Source organism: Ambystoma mexicanum, chromosome 13 (assembly GCF_040938575.1).
Source record: "Ambystoma mexicanum isolate Mex_15411 chromosome 13, UKY_AmexF1_1, whole genome shotgun sequence".
Taxonomy (NCBI): Eukaryota; Metazoa; Chordata; class Amphibia; order Caudata; family Ambystomatidae; genus Ambystoma; species Ambystoma mexicanum.
Genome location: NC_090938.1, coordinates 568,307,360 through 568,326,522, shown reverse-complemented (window position 1 = coordinate 568,326,522; position 19,163 = coordinate 568,307,360). Strand labels below are relative to the sequence as shown.

Sequence of the window (19,163 nt, the reverse complement as noted above, 5' to 3'; positions counted from 1 at the left end):
GCCATTACGATCGGCACAATTTAAAGGGCATCCTCTCCATAGCAGAGGGTAACAGCAGCCAGACCAAAAAGAGACAAAGGGGAAAAGGAGATGCATTCAAATACATTATTACAGAAGAATACACCCAGGGCCCCACTCTCCCAACTGTAAGGGCCTGGCCAGAGGGCCGAGGCCATGCGGTCAACAGACGTTGAACAGTTGCCGAGCAGTTTGATGTCTTGGCGGCAGGAAGCTCACAAGGTCGTTGAGAAGATTAGTCGGGAGACTAGACGACCGTAGGGACAAAGCTAGCAATATTAACTCTTGCGAGCTCCGCATAGGCGATCAACTGGAGTGGCGGAAAAAAACAATCTGAAGGATCTCGACGCGCAACGGATTTTGGGTACACTACACGTCACGGATAGTGTTACAGTCACGCCCATGTCGAATCAAGATGCAATACTCATGAATTTCCACTAGATGTCCGACTATATGTGCAGATTCACAAGCATCAGAAAAGTATTTATCTACCTTCCTTGTGTAAAGGAGAATACATGCATATTTGTAATATAACATTTACAAATAAGTGTTTTGTTGGCCTATTGCATTTACTGGGTTCAGTGTGCTTACCTACAGCTCACATCCTTCTTCTGGCTGCTCTGCCATTCTACCAATATCCTTTGGTAGTACAGACTTGTACTAAGAGTTGGGGAGCTGGTTAGGGATATCAATCTTTTGTATACTTCATCCCCTCTACTAGTGAGGGCCCCAAGCACTTTTTGCTGGACTTCTGGGCCTTTTTCTTTAAATCCTGACTGAGCGCATCCTTTTTTCTACCGATTCCTTCTTGTGGGCTCTGTCTTTTGGAACTCTATTCTTTGTGTTCTACCTGTACTATGGAGTCTGTCCGCTCCATAGCTCTTAAAAAGCATCTGTATTCTCCTATTGCAGTACACGGCTCCTTATGGGCAGTGATACTTAAGGTCCTCAAGATTATTTTTCTATATACTCCGGTAACTATAGTTCTTAAGGATATGAAATACTTTGTGTCTCTACCAAAACTCTACAGCATGAGAGATGGCACACGCCACCTTATGTGGAGTGCCAAAGGGATACCTAGTATCCCCCTTCTCTCTGCTCCGGTGACAGATATGGCTGGTGGCAAAGGACGTGTTATACCAACTATTGTGTAATTGTTATACCGCAGGCTATGTCCATAGCCTCGGTAGTGCACAATAGAGCCCCCCCCCCCCCCCCCCTCCCCCAAACCCCCCCCAAGTACCAACTAGGAGCCTCCCCAACTTTTTCGCCATTACTAGCCTGGTTGTCCTTTGTTAGCCCTTCTATCAGTGTGGGGGAGGTCATGGTTAGGAGAGTCTTTCTGAAGTCCAACTAAAAGCTTAGAAACACCATTCAACTGAGACAGAGCAGCCAGGCTTATCTTAGGCGGGAGAAAGGTCTGTAGAATCAGTATCAATGAAATTGTAATACAAATGGTCCAAAGTGAAACACCATGTATTGTAAAAATAAATGGTTTAAATACAAGTAGGCCAAGATAATCTTGGGGAAAATAAGTACTATCACAGATCATATAAACACATAGAAAAACATTATGCTTGAAGGTGCACAGACTAAAGCATATTAATCTTATTTGGAACTCCCAACAGTAGTTCCAGTGAAGTCAAAACCAATAAAGTGGTAGTAGACCCTAGCAGTTGTACTGTGAGGCTCAGCAAGAAATCACATAGTAAATGAACTGCACAATATACTTTGTCAATAGTGGAACACTGATTCTAGGAACAGTAAAACAAATCAGATAAGTTATTCTAGCGGAGTAGGAGCTTCGAGTGTAATATTCGATTACAGTTGTTTTTCGGTTCACAGACTAAGGGAAGCAATAACTTATTTTAGGATAACAGTTATACTCGAGGTAAGATAAACCTAAACACTTTACAGGAGCTATGCGCAACTAAAGGAAGGTATAAACCGAAGACTGTAGGTCTTTATGAATGATTCAAAGTTAGGCTAGGTAAAACCTAATGCAGACTTATCCTGCACAGGATAACAGCAAGTCAGGGGAAGCAAGATCCAGTTGGGGGATTTATCCTAACAGCAATAGTGAAATGAAACAAACAGCATTACGGAAGAGGCACAACCAAATCACAGGTGAGTAATAACTTTACATCTACTTTCTGTTATGATGGCAAAACAGTTTCTATGGAAAGAAAGATTTTACATACACTTTTCAGAATGGCAGAAGATGTCTAAGGTAATGAATAACTGTTCACTCTCAGAGTTACAGTTAACAACCAACTAACTTTTAAACGCTTACTTTTTTCTAGGCAAAAAGTCCAATCCTTAGAAGCATTTCCCTTATTCTAGGAGCACAAGTGTTCTCAGTTGTAGAAGGGGGATCACTAGGGTCCAAGAGGCAGGTCAGGATAGGTTCTTAAGTAGCAAAGGTCAGTTCCTAAGGAAGACTGTTATAACAAGTACGTACTTTAGAGTTAGTGGAGGGTCCAGGGGCTCCAGACAACACACGAGGATTCCAGCAGGGGCCTCGGTGCACTGGAGAGGCCTCCCAATCACAGAAAACATCCCAAAACTACACAGGAATCACAAGAGACTTAAGGTAAGTAACTACCGAAGCCAGCACAGAAGATTTTGCAGCAGGAGGACTTCAGGATCTACAACCAAAAACCTGGTTGTTGAATTCCTTCAAGACGACAGGACACTGGAAGGACTTTTGCAGCAAGGATCACAGGGAAGGCTCTAAGCAAGGCTTTCCTCGTGGCTGGATGTGGCACTGGATTTAGTGCTTTTTTTCAGGAGCACAGAAGAGAATATTGCTGGTCGGATTCTAGTCGTTTGCAAGGTCCAGCACTCTGGTGAGGAGACTTCGGACTGGAATCATGCCTCTGGAGATACAGTAGGATTCCCTCAAAATTTTAGCGAGATTCGGAAGACCATAGACAGCACAAGTGCTCGAGTTCGCAGCACGGCGTAGGATGGCTCAAAATGCAGGTCCTCTTGAGTCTAGTGGGTCTCACCTGGCTCTGCGTTGGGGGTTGTTGTTTTCAGAGTCCCCAGGTCGATTGGAAGGAAGGGCTACAGCAGGCTCTGAATAAACAGCAGGCTCTCCGGTCGTTAGAAATAGTTTCAGCTGCAAATTCTTCATCTTACGCTTCGGTTTCAGTGGTCGACTACCTCTTCAGCTTTCAGGATCTGACTTATGCAGGAACCCAGTCAAACTGCCTTGCAACATTCGAACTTGGGAGGTTGCAATTCTTTCAGGACAGCCAGCCTCCCAGCTTGAACTGGAATCTCACTTGGGCTGGAAAACAAAGGGCTGCAGAGTTTGACTCCTCCCTTCCTTCCTTCCTTCCTTCCTGCCTGCACAGACACTCTGCAGCCTGGACGGGGAGTCCACAGGACTCCTGCCGAGGATGAAAAATAAAAATAAAAAAAAAAAATAAAATCAAAGGAATTTCCCACCCCTAGAGGTCAGAGGAAGGAGCAAGAAAGGGCAAGGAACACTAAAATGGCAAAAACAAGACATGGGCTATTTTGGTAAAATGAGCACCCATGGGTGCCTTTACTGGCGCTGTGCAAACAGCCCTCGGTAAAGGAACACCAATTAATAAAAAGGTTCACTGCCACCAGCCATTAAAGGTAAGTTTGTTCTTGTAGCACAAGTGTTACATTTAAAATGAGAAAGGGGTTACTCCATCTCCCCAGCACTCCGCATAAGGTGGCCTCACCTAATAAAATGTAAAAGGGATCCAAAGATCCTGCTACCCTTGGGAAATGTAGTTCTCACAAGGTTACCCAGAGAAAGTAAAAAGGGGGAGCCCCTAGGGCAACCCAGCAACAGAAGGCACTTATTGCCAAAAAGGTGTCAAAGATGATACATTTTAAAAGACACTATAGCAAGTCTTAAAAATGATACCCATAAAAAAAATTTTTAAAAAAAAGTGTAAAAGGGTTCAAAGTAACAGGAGGTATAAGGACACAATACACCAATAAAAACAAAAAGTTCTGGGGTTGACCCAGGTCAAGAGGATTTATACTTGCTATGAAAATCGTACCTAACAGTCAGTGTGTGTGTTTTTCCATGGGCAGGAACTCTTGGGGCGTCCCCGCCTAGGCTCCAGTGTGTCTATGCAGGCGGGGGGGGGGGGGGGGGCAGTGGGGAGGGGGTTCAGGGGAGAGAGGTTTTCAATCCACCTGTTCTTTGTCTACCAACCAGAGTGCCTGAAAACGATCAGCTCACAGGGATTTCTGGCTGTCCTAATTGGACAGCCAAACGCCCCTTTCTGTAAAATGCTGAGAGAATACAAAGGAGTGTGCTGGAACTGTATAAAAGGTAAGGCTCCTAGAGTGAAAAGCAAGTCGATCACTGGAAGTTAAGTAACCGAAGAAGACGACCAGTGATGCCTGCGGACCCTTTGCAACACTGAAGCAACCATTGCTGTCTAGACCCAGTTTTCTGTGCAGCAGAGGAGCTTCCAAGAGTAGGACTCCTTCCCTTTGGCTGGTGGGAACAACCAGTCCCAAGACTAACTTTGAATTGAGCTATCGCCCGAGGTCCTAGGACTTTCTAGAGCTGCGGGACCCCAATACCAGGAGACATGCTGCCCATTTCGAGTGCATCGTCGTCCAAAGGCGGAATCCGTCCAAATCTTTGCAGAGCCCTCAAGGACGCTCCAGAGATCCGATCCAACTCGCCCAGACCCCCTCAAAGCATGGCACTGCAAGAAGTGAATATTGACCAGCGATCCGAGTTTGTTGATGCTGCAGAAAAGGCACCAAAACCGTGAACCAATAAGTTGTTGAGTTATGCCCCAGGTACTTCCTCAAGTCTGCTGCTGAGAGATCACATCCATTATCCTACCTTCGGTCATCGGACCAATGAATCCGGAGGTCAGGTCCAGAGCTGCAACACTGCCGAGCATCCAGCACTAACCTGTTCTTCTAACCCAAGGTTGCCTTAATTTTCCCTAAGTCCATGCCGGTCTCCATCTTACCTACCCAGACCCATTCCTCTTGAAAACCTGGTCTGCAAGTTGGTCACCTTTCCCTCCTCCACCCTGACCATTGCTAACATCTACTGTCCTCCAGGCACCGTCTCCCTATTCTTCTCTGAATGGGCTGACTTCTGCTCTTTACTTGCTTCCACTTCCTGGGTGACTTCAACATTCAATTGGACTAGCTGTTCTACCACTCTATTCACCGATCTCTGCTTCTCGCTTTCCCTCTCCATTTTCCCTTCTGGGCCAATACACAGAGCTGGACAGGCTCTGGATGACCTCATACACTCGGACATCTCTTCTCCCCTCCTCCATTAGTCACCCCTCTATCCTGGTCCAACCACTCTCCCCTCACTTGGGTCCATTTGCCCCCTTACCACCCCCAAAGTCACACCAACCTCATTCACTGACACCCGCCCAATGAAACGAGTGACTGTGGCTGCCTTTGCCTCCACCTACCTACCCCCTCACCCTCCCCCTCCCCCTCCCACCTCCGACTCTGCCTTCAGCAAACTACACCTGTATCACCAACACCCTTGATATTCTTGCCCCAGTCGTTTAGGATTCATCTGAAACTTGCCTAAAAGTGTAACACTCGGTACGACTCTGAACTTGCAGCCCTAAAACGAAATTGCAGGGCAGAACGAAGTGGCTAACCTCAGGCTCATCCTCTGACAAACTGGCCTGCCGCCTGCCCCAAAGGCAATATAGACTCCCCAACCGTGCAAAGAAAAGAGCCCACATTCAGGCACGGGTCTCCGACGCAGCCAATAACACAGCTGGACTTTTCAAAATCTACAGGGAACTAGCCAACCCCTCTGCAGTCTCTACTCCCTCTGAGGTCTCCTCTTCTCCAGACCTTTGCAATGCATTGGCCTCACGTTTTGCCACCAAAACAAAGGACATTCTGACCTCCTTTCTACACTCCGCCACATCCTATCCCCACTCCCTCCACACCCCTTTCTCACCCGTCACTCCCGAGGAAGTTACCAGAGCTGTCCGCTCCATGAAGGTCTCTTCTAAACCAGTCTCCCCTTGCTCATCCAGGACCATCAAGGCTAACATTGGCTCTTGCGCCTTCTCTCGCTGAGTTCTGCAATCACTCCTACTACAGGATCTTTCCCCACCCCCCTAAAGCACTACTCCTGAAGAAAAAAAAATAAAGAAAAAAATACCTTTGTCTGACCCTACCGACCCTACCTACCCTACCTACCCTGCCAGCTATCGCCCTATTTCCATCACCCCCTTCCTTGGGAAGATTCTTCAGAAGATGTCCTTGCCCCAACTCAAAATGAACTGGTTGGTGGCATCCAGTACCATCAATCGGGATTCTGAACAGCACGGAAACTGCTCTTCTGAACACCTGTTAAGAACTGCTCGCCTCTCCGGACTCCCTGCTGACTCTTGCACCCTCCATCATCAGACTGCCTTTCTGCCATCCAGTCGTGGTGCACCTCCAATGGGCTCTGCCTCAACACCTGTAAAACTGGTATCCTTTCCATTGGGACCCCTGCTCCCTCTTTCTTCCCTTCACTCTGACCTTGCTCCCCCCTGCTCCTTCAACTGAGGCCAGAAACCTTGCGAGTCATAGAGGGAGTCAGTCTCCTCCCTCCCCAAGAAGTCAACTACAGCTCTTATTTCTCAAAGGAATTCTACCTTTTCACACTTTCCAGCAGAGGCGTGATGTGACTCAAGCCCTAGTTCTCTCTAGACTGGACTACTGCAATAGCCTTCTCCTGAATCTTCCTTTCTCCACTCTGCGACCGCTTCAGCTTATCCAGAATAGAGCAGCGAGATCCTTAGCCTTAAGCCCAGGGACCACATCTCTCCTGTTCTAAAAGGTTTTCACTTGCTCCCAGTTGCTGCACAGATTAAATTCAAATCCCTCTGCATCATCCACAAGGCTGTCTGGGCCTGGGGACCACATCATCTTCAACTCTATCTCACTTAATACTCCCGTTAGACCTCTTTGCACCTCTGGCACCAACTCTTTACATGTACATCATATTTTTCTGCTAGTTTTTTTACATATAGAGTATGTGGCGAGGACCACGTTCATCATGTTGACAGGCACTGAGAACTGGCTGATAATGACGGCACTTAATAAATTGGGAGTCGCTAGTGCCCGTTCCATCTGCACGTGTGGTCTGATGGAATGCGTGGCATACCAAAAGCTAAGGAATTGGGCTGCCCAGAAGTATCTTTCTAGGTCGGGAAGGGCTAGTCTGCCGTTGGATACTTGCAGTATCAGCATCGAGTAAGCGACCCTAGCTGGCTTACCCGCCCATAGGAGGTCAAGAACAAGGCTTTTGATTTTCTTCAGAAAAGATTGTGGACTAGAATTGGGATGTTGGCAAATAAATATAATTTAGGGAGTATGACCATTTTCACCAGTGAGGCTCTTCCCCACAATGTTAGTGGGAGAGATTTCCACCTATTCACTTTTTCCTGTAGTGTTTTTGCTACTGTTTCGTAGTTGTCTTGAAATACGTTGTGATACTTCAAGGACATTTGTATTCCCAGGTATCGTACCTTTGAGGTTTCCGATACAAAATGAGTCGTCGGTGAACTGTGTGGTATTTGGCGTGAGTGGGAGTATACTAGATTGTGTGATAAATTTTTAATCCCGATATCGCCCCGAATTTAATTACTTCCCTCCTAATTGGATTAAGGTTTTCTACAGGGTCATATATGAATAACGCCACATCTATGTATAACGAGATAATTAACGTTTGTGGTCCAATGGTGAGACCCCTGTGGAGTTTCTGAGCTCGAAGTTTGACGCTAGAGGTTCCATTATTAATGTGAAAATTAGCGCAGAGAGAGGACACCCTTGCCTGATGCCTCGCTGTAGTTTGATGGGAGAGGATCTTGCCGAACCTACCAGTAATGTGGCTTGGGGTTCGTTGTATAGTAAGGAGACGAGTTTGATGAAGCAGGACCCCAAACCCATCTGTGTAAGTACAGCGAACAAGAAGGACCATTCCACGGAGTCTAAGGCTTTCTCTGCATCGAGCAGCACCGCTACAGCCTGGCTAGTCCGGGGAGGGGGGTTGGTCGAGGGACTCAATGCCAAAAAGCCTTCTGATGCCAAACGTCGTACAGCATCCAGGAACAAATCCTGCCTGATCTGCGAGCACGAGGCCTGGCATCAACCTGTTTGTGAGAATTTTTGCCAGTATTTTATTATCAAGGTTGAGTAAAGAGATGGGTCTGTATGATACACTCTGAGGGGTTTGCCTGCCTTATGTAAGAGGATGATGTTGGCCTCGTGGAGCGACCGTCCAATCTGGAGCTGGTGTTGTGGACTGCCGAATAGAACGTGTAGTCACTCTGATTCCAGTTGTTGTGTCTCCAGGTGTCTTAGGTTATAGGCTCTGCATATTTCTTGTATTTGAAGGCTGCTTTAGAGGTCGGTAGTGTCATACTTCACGATCGGTCCTTCACGGGGTCGAGAACGGTGTTTAGCTCGCCTCCCCAGGTGATTGTTGCCAAAGTTTGCGTTGTGAGATGCGTCAGTACACAGTCCAAGTTGTTCGCCCCGTCTACGTTGGGGCCATAGGAGTTGACAAACATGATTTCTTTGCAGCGATGATCCCCTTCACTAGCAGTGCTCCACCCTCGGTGTCCCTCTCAGTGTCTATTATCCGAAAGCCAGTCGGCTGTTAATCAGGATTGCCACTCCCCTGGCGTATGATGAAAAGGGGAAAGTACCTGTGGCATGCCCAGTTTCTGGCCCACTGGTGCTCTCTTCCAGGGAGGAGGTGGGTTTCCCAAATCAAGGCAACGTCCACTTCATGTCTTTTAGGTATTGAAGGATCTTTCTTGTTTTAGAGGGAAGGTTGCCTCCTCTAAAGTTCCATGTGGGGACATAGAATTGTTCTTCCGGTATGGATGGTTAGGCTGATGTTGGATTCGTCTAGTAGGGACGTAGGACTCCGGGGAGGCGTGCTGATCTGGGGGGGGGGGGGGGGGGGGGGGGGAGTTCAACAGTGTCTGGCGCAGAGGGTTCGGTCCGGCGTAGAGACTGGGGGTGAGGCGGGTCAAAGGCACATTCCCAATCCCATTCTCTGGCTTCCTTCCTTACACGGGCAACCCCCAACTGGCCCGTTTGCTTATGCCATTGGAAACTGAACCGCAACAGTGCTTGTCCGTCTCTTGCTTTCCCTCCCATTAACATTGAACTTGTTTGAGATCTTTTTGCTGTGCAAGGGGCAAGTTGCATGGCCTTGGAGTGATTAACTCCCATGTGTATTTTGGTGGGTCGGTGAGTTTCTTGTATGCAAGTTAGGGGACGTTGCTCCCGTGCTGCTTAAGGTGGGTTTGTTTGCGCCGTCTCTTTGGTTTCTTGCTTCATTGGGGTTTGGCCCAGGGCATCCTGCTCTATCAAGGAAGGTGTCGGCCTCCTCTGGCGTCTGGAAGAAATGGACTTTGCCGTTGTGTTGAATTCTGAGTCGTGCTGGGCATAGCATGGAGTAGGCGAGTTGATTGTCCTTGATTGAGCCTTTGTCTGACAGAGGTGAAGGATCTTCGTTGTGCCTGGACTGCCGGGGAGAAATCTGGGTAGAAGTGTATTGTCCCAGTCATGATTTAGTTCGCCCTTTTCCCTGGCTAGGCGAAGGATGTTGTCACAGTCTTTATAATTTAGTCGTCCGGCGATGATTGGCCTGGAGGGTGCCCCCGGAATGGGTTTGGAGGAGGGGATCCTGTGTGCCCATTCTACTACGAACATGTGGGAGAGGGCTTCACGACTGAAGAGGGTAGTGCATCGCTCCTCAAAGTCTTCAATTTTTTGCTGCATCTGATGTTCCCTTAACCCAATGATCCTATTATTCCTCCTGGAACGACTCTCCAAATCTTCACATTTAGCGTTAGCTGCTAGCATTTGGGCTTCCAGGCGGTTTACTTTGGCCACCAGGGTCACGGTGCCATCATCTAGGTTTGAGACACGTTGTTCCAGCTCATTTAGGTGTTCTGTGGGTACCCATTCTATGTTGCAGGAGATCCACCTTTGATGCAAGCCCATCCATTTTGTTATTAAGGCTCCCAATGCTGACTGTAAGGTCCAGTAAGAGGCTTTTGATATCTGTGGAGGAGGTATCCTCATCCATCAGGGGGGTGCCGCTTGCCATAGGCACTGGGTCCTCTTGGAGCCTGGTGGTTTTGGGGAGTGCGCCAAAGGTCAATTTCCTCTGGGAAATGTCAGTTTTGCCCATTCGGCTGGGGTCGAAAAAAAAAAACCTGATGGCAGGTAGTGGTTGCGCTGGCTGGAGGCTTTCAGAGGCGGAGGTAAGATTAGGCTGGAGTGGTTTGTGGGGTAACTGCGCCTGCAGGATCAGAAGCAGCACTTGGGCTATTGACTCCGGGGAGGTTGCTCTTTTTTGTAGGTCTCTGGAGGAGCTTAGTCGGGTGAGGACTGGCGTGCTTTCCCCAGCGACAGCGTGTCCGCACTGGGAACCAGGCACCAAAGTTAGTGGCTGGCGTGCGCTCCCCGCCGGGGCGGTGGGGAACAGCTCCAGCACGGTGAACTCAGCCGGGTGATGTGTTCTCATAGGTTGCAGTCGCCGGGGGTGATATGGGCGGAGGATTAGTGTCACTGATATAGGCGGACTGGGCTGGTCTCCCTCAGCCCGCGCTGCGCCTCAAATGTCTGGTTTGGATCAGAGTGTATTTGGCCAACCTGGGCTGCTGCCAGTCCGTGTATGCTTCCCCCAGTATGCTCTGTACCTGGTGCGGGTGTTCTGCTGCTGGGCGCACCACAGCAGCACCTTCTCGCCTCCTCTGCCCCTCATGGGCACTCCACAGTCAGCGTGTAGGTTGAGAGCTGGAGGGGGCGCCCCTCACCCGAGCCGCAGCACCAGTGTCTTAGGCGCCGGGGGGGGAGGGGAGGCCCTGGAGTTGGCGTGGACCCACTCCTCCCAGTGGGCGCTGTGCACTGATGGTGACCTCACGCGGCCCTCCACGGTCTCGGGCACCCGCCCCAGCCCGGTCTGCGGGAGTCTTCGCGGAAGGTCGAGGCTCTCCCAAGTCGGCTGCCGCGATCCGCCGGCACGCAACCTGCTCGAGTCTCAGGCGATCGCCGTGTGAGAAGCGGCTCCCCCTCTAGGGCCCAGCCGCGGCTCGGCGCCCTGGCTCCCAGCGGGCCTGGTTTTTGCTCAGAGGCACGCGTGCCGGCACGAACAGCGTTTTGGTTCTTTGCGTGTGTTTTTTCCCCCCAGGTTTCTCAGGATGGCGGAGTAGTGTCTGGTAGACACAGGCAGTCGACGATCAGGGCAGGGGTATACCGATTGAAGGATGATTTTACCGGATTAATATTCGGCCGTGCGGGAGCTCTCTAGGAGGCAGCCATCTTGGTTGGCCCTCTAACGCCCTCTTCTTATATGTGTTTGCTGAGTAAATGTCTTACCATAAATTTGCTAAGAACCGCATGTGCGCGTAATTACCAATAATACGATCACATTGTCTTTTCCCTAAAGTTGCAACAAATGTAAACATGAACAAGCACAAAAGTGAAAGTGTCCTTTGAAGTGTAAACGTATTCTGAAGTGTTCTAGTGTAAACATATGAGGTATTTAAAGGGATTCTGGGGTAAATCTAATTATAAGTGCAAGTGCTTCTTTGATGTACAGGTCCAACAAGGTTCAGTGTACTTACCTATAGCTCACATTTTCCTCTTAAGATAAGCCTGACTGCTCTGCCACGCTACCAAGTTACTGAGTTAGTACAGAGTGATACCAAAAGTGCGGGGGGTCTGCAAACCACTGGGATAGCTTACTATCAGTATTAGCTTAGGAAAACTCCCCTAACAGACCTGTATGCCAAGGGATAGTTTCAAGCAGACTTTAGGAAAACTCCCAACACAGCTCGTTTCCCTGTTGCTGCCTCTGGTCTCACTGCCCGCTCTGCAGTATTCCACCTCTCCGATTGTATTCGCTCACCTGCAGGTGATGTCTGGGTTAAAAATGTCCCGCCCAGCAGACTTTGCTTTTGACAACTAGACAACACTCTGTACTTGATGTCACATTCACTCCACAGTAACTCCTTGTTCATCTTCTTGGTCCCAGTACTTGAGGCTTTCTGGAACTTGGGAGTCCAAGGACATTTTAAATGAGATTGTTGTAGAAACAAAACTGCCCAAACATTAGACGGATGTAAATCTGATCATGCTTATGTGAATAGAATTGGGTGGGGGTGGGAGGGGGGGGGGGGGGGGGGTGGAGGTGGCATGTGTAAATGGGGGGGGTTAGAGTAAAGAAAAAAAATGCAAGATATATTGGCCATGGCAGTTGTGTTGATGTTCTCAGACCGGACCTTATAGCAGCGTGGCTCCTGCAATGCTAGGATGCATTGCCAAGTCTTTGTGGTACTGGGGTTTGAGGAGTGCAGATGGGGGCAGGTGGTGCAGTTTCTAAGCCAGTCAGATGAATTCCATTTCCACACTGGGGTTTTGCTCCCTGGTGCGAAAGGTTACCGTGGGACACCCAGGAACAAAACCACCAGGGAGAAGTTCACAGTGAGGTATGCAGGAACAAAACGACAATGGAAGTTAATTCCAGATGGCAGAACCACAATACTGGGAGCAGTTAGTATATGGTAAAAAGTACAATGGTGAGTTAATCAGGGGTACAAACAATCAGGCCATATACAGCAAGACATAACAACCTTGCAAGTAGAATTACAAGTCAATATGAAATTTAGGTGAACACCATCAAATGTTAACAGTACTTCAAAGATTGAAGGTACCACCTTCCTTTATCTTACTGCACCACAAAAATAATGTTTTCCTACAGCTATTACATGCAGGCTCACCCGCAGAAGCTCCCGATCTCCAATGTCTTTCACAAACATGTCCTCCAGCTCCTGGTCTTCCAGGCTCCGGTGACGCCGTGGACGATGTCTGACAACTGGAGAGGCCCATGGGCATGCAGCAGGAGAGTCCTGCAACAAATACGAAACAGAACCCGTTTCTAATATTTGAAGACAATAAATAATCTCAGAAAGAGTTATAAGTAGGGGAGGCGAACAAGCAGTCAGCTCAGTTATGGTTAGAAAAAATAAATATATACAAATATACATTTCGCCTCTTCCAACCACCATTCCCTAACAGGGACTCGAAGTGACAGCTTACTAGAAGTACCAAGCAGGTAACCAGAGGTGGTGTGAACATATCACACAGACCAGCAACAGTTCACTGCTGCTGCCACTCCCATATGCAGAGTAGAGTATTATTGTGGCTCACATGTAAATGCATCATCCAAGCCCCAGCATCAAGAGCAAGTGTACATACCAGAGTGCCTCGCGTGGCATTGTCTCCCAGCACTGGGGAGCAGCAAGCTTGGCTGGCCTGGCTGACCTTGGTCTTTTGCAGCGGTTTCACCTTTACAATCTGGAGGAAAAGGGTCAAAGCGTGACTATAGCTCATTACAGGGGACAAGGAGTAAAGTGCCTTCAGAGCACAAAGACTGGAGGCTACATGAAACGCAATAGTATTACGCATAGTAGTTATCCCTGAACAATTTGCCAGGATATTTTGTATTAGGATTTCTTCCACCTTCTCACCATAAGATCTTGGAATGCTTTTGGACAGTGGGCTCACATTAGAAGCACAAGTAAACACCATATTATGAAAATATTACAATTTACACTTGTATGCAGCGATCCCATTTCCTCAACATACCAAAAGGACCAGTGCCACAAATGCATTGATAAGGTCAAGAATCGACTACGGCAAGCATTTACTATTGATCCAAAACACTATGCTAAGACTTTTACTAACACTTCCCAGGAAGGAATACATCACTGCAACCTGAGAAGCCTCCACTGGCAACAGGGGAAGAAAAGGATCAATTTTAAAGTATTCTATAGCACTGCACGGTCAGGGAGCAGAAATCTTTCAAACAAAAAGCATCCTCTACCAATTATGAAGGATCCTTATAGAGCAGCGACATGCTACTCCCAAGGTAGGGCGCAAAACCGCTGGGAGCTATTTAGCTTCTGCTTTTAGCCTAGCGCAGCCGGTTTAGCTTGATACAAACAGCTACAAGGGCAATTTCTGACATCTAGGAAAACCGGTGACATGCAGACACAAATGTGATAAAGTTTGTTAGCCTTGGTAAAGGAGGGAGAGGGAAAGAAAAAAAAACGCACACGTACACACATCTAATGGACATTTAAAGCATAATGGACACAGTTTACATTCCATGTGCAAAATGGGATTTGTGGTATGCTATGTACTAGCTTTTGGTTCCCAGATATAGCTCCTGCCTGCTAGCCGATGCCTGATAACCAGGAGCTGCTTTTAGCACCTGCCCAAACCATAATGCCGATCCCTGCATGAGCTACAAGAGGAGAGGGGGGGAAAAAAAAAAAAAAAGGCACAGCATTCGCCAATCTTACAGCAAAACAGTGGAACCAAGTCCCTAAAAGAAGCTGGGCAACAGAAGACCGCTCATCGTTCATAAAACGATCAAAAACTTGGCTATTTAGAACTCACATGACCAAGATCATAGCACATCAAAACAACCTCAGGGTTCATCCACCAACACAAACAGCAAGAGTCATCTCTACACCTTTCAAATCAACTTGAAAACCCACCCACTGGCCATATCACCCTGAAACATACAGTATACAAATTACTATCCACCTATATATCCCAGCCACACAGGACATCAGTTGCACCTGCTGCCATAAGTGCCAGCAGTGGAGCACAAAGTTTTTCTTCCAACAACCCTCCCGTTAATAACACCCCCATCCCCTTACATTCACACGAGTATCTGAGACCATGACAATGGCAGCAGTAGAGTACAAATCGCAAGAAAAGAAAATAGGACATACGGAACTAGAGCTTTTGAATGAAGTATTTGGGACAGTTACTGGAGGCTGGAAGCATTCAACGGATGTCACAACCAAATTATGGTATTACTCTGCTCCCGTTTGCTGGAAATTAAGACTGCAAAAACTGGGACACTACAATAGGACCAGGACATAAAGCAACTCAAAAGACAAGGTGAAAACCCACAAAGAAAATGGAACTGCGTATTCCAATTGATACCTTAGCAACAGGATCATGGCATCCGAGCAAGCCTAGTATACCAGACCAGTGACCAAGCTACAAAGTAACTTACCTCCTTTTGATACTCTGTGTTGCCCCATGAAGCAGAGCGCTTGTGTGAGCCTGTGCTGGATGCATCCGTAGGCCATGACAAAGGGGTCTGGAGGAAAACAAGGGTCAAGTCTTTAATATGGGCTGTAAATGAGTTAACATGGTGAAGAGAGAAAAAGCAGCAAGGCGACTATGAAGTGCCAAATATCTTCACAAATAAGAACTGCATTTCTTAATTGTAGTTTTCTTTGCAAAAGATTTTCTCTGGTCAATCAATACCTGGCATGTTTGTCTGCCGCAAAATATTCGGTACCACTGTTGGTGCTGTCCAGCTGAAAAGGTTAAGTCACTTAATTTGTACTGTGCATCACTGCCATGTGCACGGTCTCCAGGTGCTCTGATGAACCTGGAAGGGGGGGGATTCGGCTATTTGAGAGGCAGGGGCAGCATATTAGGGCCTGGGCATGCGCTGGGAGGCTAAGTGCGTTAGTTGGTCTTTGTGAAGTACTATTTTTACTTTTTTCAACTTTCCTTCCATTGATTTTGCAACCCACACCACCTTAAGTGAAATGTTATAGGGGTACTTGGTATACCTTTTCATCTGGCAACATTTTATATGTCTAGTGAACGAGGTTTTACTATTTTTTCCAGTGCACTCCCACACAGCATCCTTTTTTTCCCCCAAAAACCCATAATGCAGAAGATTGCCATATACTCAAAATGGCTGCACCATCTGGTTTAAGTCGTGGCTGCCCGTTGGCCACCTTGCTTTTGGCCTGCTCCCTGACCTCAGGTCAAAAACAGATAGATCTAAGGCCATGCACATTCGCAGGTCCAACCTGGATTTCCAGGCAATGTGCTTTGATAGCCTGAACTGGGGAAATCGGACGGTCTAGTCCCAACCAACATTTCAACCAAGGGATGTCTGTGGCTGGGGAAATATGGGGGTGTGGGTCTAAGGGGGGCCCCTGGCCTGTTTGAATGGTGCAAATCCTTATTGGTGGGCTGGGCACACCCGCCCCACCCTCACAGCTTGGATTGTGGTTAATAGGAGGAGTCCTGTCACAGTTCTGGCAGTCTCCCACCTGAGCAAAGTATTCAAAGGGAATAAAACTCCATTGAATACTCAAGTCCTGCTCGGACAGAAAACCAGCATTGCCCAAGCCATCACGGATGTAGCCCTGTTGACTATTCGGCAAGCAGTTAAGAACCACAGTGCCTTCACCCCCCTGGACTGGTGGAATCAACCAACTGCACACCCTGCATCAGATCTGCCATCTTGAAATGTCCCAGAACCATCCAATGGACTGCCCCAACCACTGTCCAGGAACCTCTGCCACATGGTTGCTGTACTGGGCTGGAGCATGGGACTCTGCAGATCGGATTTACGGCACAAGAATCACAGGCTGCTACTCCCCTGCATGAAGAGGGAACAGCCTCAAACTTGTTTTGACCCAGCAAAAAACTGAGCCTGCTGAACCCTACCAGGGTTTCTTTGCTGCTACACTTTGGCACGTCCTGGTGGTCCCTCCTCAGCGTGGACTTTGTGACTGTCGTCATGTGGGGTCTGGACTGTCACTGTTGTAACCCATATGTAACTGGAGATCGGTGCCAACACCTAGCCAGCACAAATCCAGACCCTCCTACAGCTGTTGCATCCGAAACCCCCAGACACAGTGTCCCCAGCAACTCAGTGCCCTGGGGTAGGGAGGGTTGGATGGTTGCAGACTGCCTTTTTTCCTGTACTGGTTACAGTTTTGTTGCATTGCTTTTTACTGTGTTTAGTGTACATTGTGGGTAATCACACTTTGATATTACCAACAGAGTGCGTTTTGTACCAAATGCCATTGAGGTTTACCAGCTTAGAATGTTTAAAGTGTATATGTAAGAGTTCAACACAAGTATAAAAACAGCCAGCGTGTCAGAGTTTTGTTAACTGTACTTCAATACCATTCCCATGTCTACCTTTCTGCAGAGTTTAATATGCCTTGGAGCAAGGATCGAGAAGAAAAGGCAAGGATCTTGTTGGATCACTTTGGAAATACCTTGGACTACTCTATCCACAAGCTTTGCTCCTTCCTTCTGGTGAGCGGGACTATAAAGCCCAGGACCTGCACACACCACAGCAAGTACCTGGAAGTACTGCTTGCCCGCTTTGCCACGCTTGTTGCGTTGTTGCCTTTGCGGTCCAAGGCAATGCTTCCCGGTGATTGCTCGGTCACCCTCCACCCCACCCCCACCATAGAGGTGTTTTGATTCCCTCACACCAAGATGAAACGATCAATCGCTTCGCTGAAAACAGGAATGGCCCCACGAACTACAATTGAAAGAAACAATCTCAATGGAATTTCCTTTATCTCTCCGGAGCGGCCTCTGAAACGTGTCCGCTTCTCGTCTACTCCGTTGGTTGGCAATGTTCAAACAAGAGGCCCCCGCTGGAAGAATGACTTAAAGTCAGCGGATATCCGCTCTCAGCACGCATGGAAGAGTGCAAGTGAATAATGCCTCCAAATTGCTAACAGTAAAAACTGTTGATGCATCTTTAATTGACTTAAACAGAGTCCCGCTTTCTGAGAAGGGAAGCCATCAAACTGGCACAGGCTTAAATGCCATTGGGGATAAGGCAAACGTACAACCTCCTACTAATGTTTCTACTTCTGTCATCTTTGACAAAGAAAATGTTTCTCTGACAGTGCTCTTCGCAGCGTATTGACTGGAGCTAGTAGCATTCCTATTAGTAGGCCAGGTGTGTGTCTGAAGACCCAGCAGTCAGATCTAGATCCCAATGCTACAGATTTCACATCTCACTTTACCAGACAACCTTTTTATAAATCAGAGAGTTTCATTGTCCATGAAGGAATTATCCTTCGCTGCTCCCACCCCGCGCAGAACGAAATCCTCTGCCTCCTCTTCTCCTCCAGACAAATCTTCCGTCTCCTCACCCATTGAAGAGTTGAAATCACAACCCTCGAATGGCCTCGCGGAAATCGCCCTAACAGCGATTAATCTCGCAATACAATCCTTAGTCAAGCTTTTCGAAACCCTTGATACAAGACTTGCCTCTCAAGCCAATCAACTTGAAAAAATAAAATTCTAAATTGGCAATCATATTCAGCATTACCTCAAATGCAAAATAAATCGAAATTATCTGTCCAAACATCAGTAAACAGTGTTCCATCTCTCTTGATACAAGCAGCTTTGGATCCAATTCACTCGGAATCAGCATTTCATGCTGTACCCTTAATACCCACTCTAATTGTGGAGCAACTGGAGGAAAATCCCAAACCCAAAAACCCAAAACCTTGGAATCTGATCCGAAACAAAATACTAATGCAAGTTATGCATTGTTCTCAGGACCCTGTGAAAAAACAAAAGACCTGACCAATTAACCCAGCTAAAACAAATTCTGATTCCAAACAAAAAACCTGAGAACATAAAAAAAAAAAAAAAAAAAAATAAAACTCATCCTCTCAATCTAAACGATTCATAAATAATCTGTCTCAACCCAAATCAGCAGCAACAACAACCGCCTATAGAGCCATTACTAAAAAAATACATGTTACAAGCCACTTTAAAGAAACATCTAGATCCAGCTGGCACTAGAAACCTGACCTAGCATTATCAGCCACTAGCCGATCTGGTTGCAGCTTTATCGGCTGCCTCTGAATTTAATCAATTACCCCTTAGGGACTCTAATTCCTCAATGGTGGAAACTGACCTTCACATGTCACGTCAGAAGGAAATAAGTTAAGCAGTTGACACCTATATGGCCAATCGTCCCGTGCAAAAAGATCTAACTTTTACCCCATATGACAAGGACTGTCCCATCTCAAATGAAGCAGCAAATGATCAAGGAGTTAAATAAATTCCATCTCTTAATTCCAACTCAAATTTGCAAAATACTTTGACTGTTCCAGCATTTGTGCAAACAGTCAATGAATTCATTAAATCTAATCCTGAACCTCCGAAAAACAAGGGATAACAGAAACGGACTTGAAGCTGTTTATTAGAACAACCTTATCACAACTAATAGAGGCAATGAGCCCCCCTAA

The 19,163-nt window shown here is 47.3% G+C and overlaps 1 protein-coding gene across 4 annotated transcripts in view; it reads right to left on the bottom strand.

The window, feature by feature from the left end:
* Positions 1-19,163, bottom strand: part of FAM117A (family with sequence similarity 117 member A) — a 327,775-nt gene that overhangs the window by 243,264 nt on the left and 65,348 nt on the right. For all 4 annotated transcript variants that reach the window (XM_069634375.1, XM_069634374.1, XM_069634377.1 and 1 more), the window contains 3 exons: positions 15,134-15,220; positions 13,297-13,395; positions 12,819-12,947 (listed from right to left, as the gene is read on the bottom strand). In XM_069634375.1, coding sequence (XP_069490476.1) covers positions 12,819-12,947; positions 13,297-13,395; positions 15,134-15,220 — 315 coding nt within the window. The remainder of the gene's footprint in view (positions 1-12,818; positions 12,948-13,296; positions 13,396-15,133; positions 15,221-19,163) is intronic.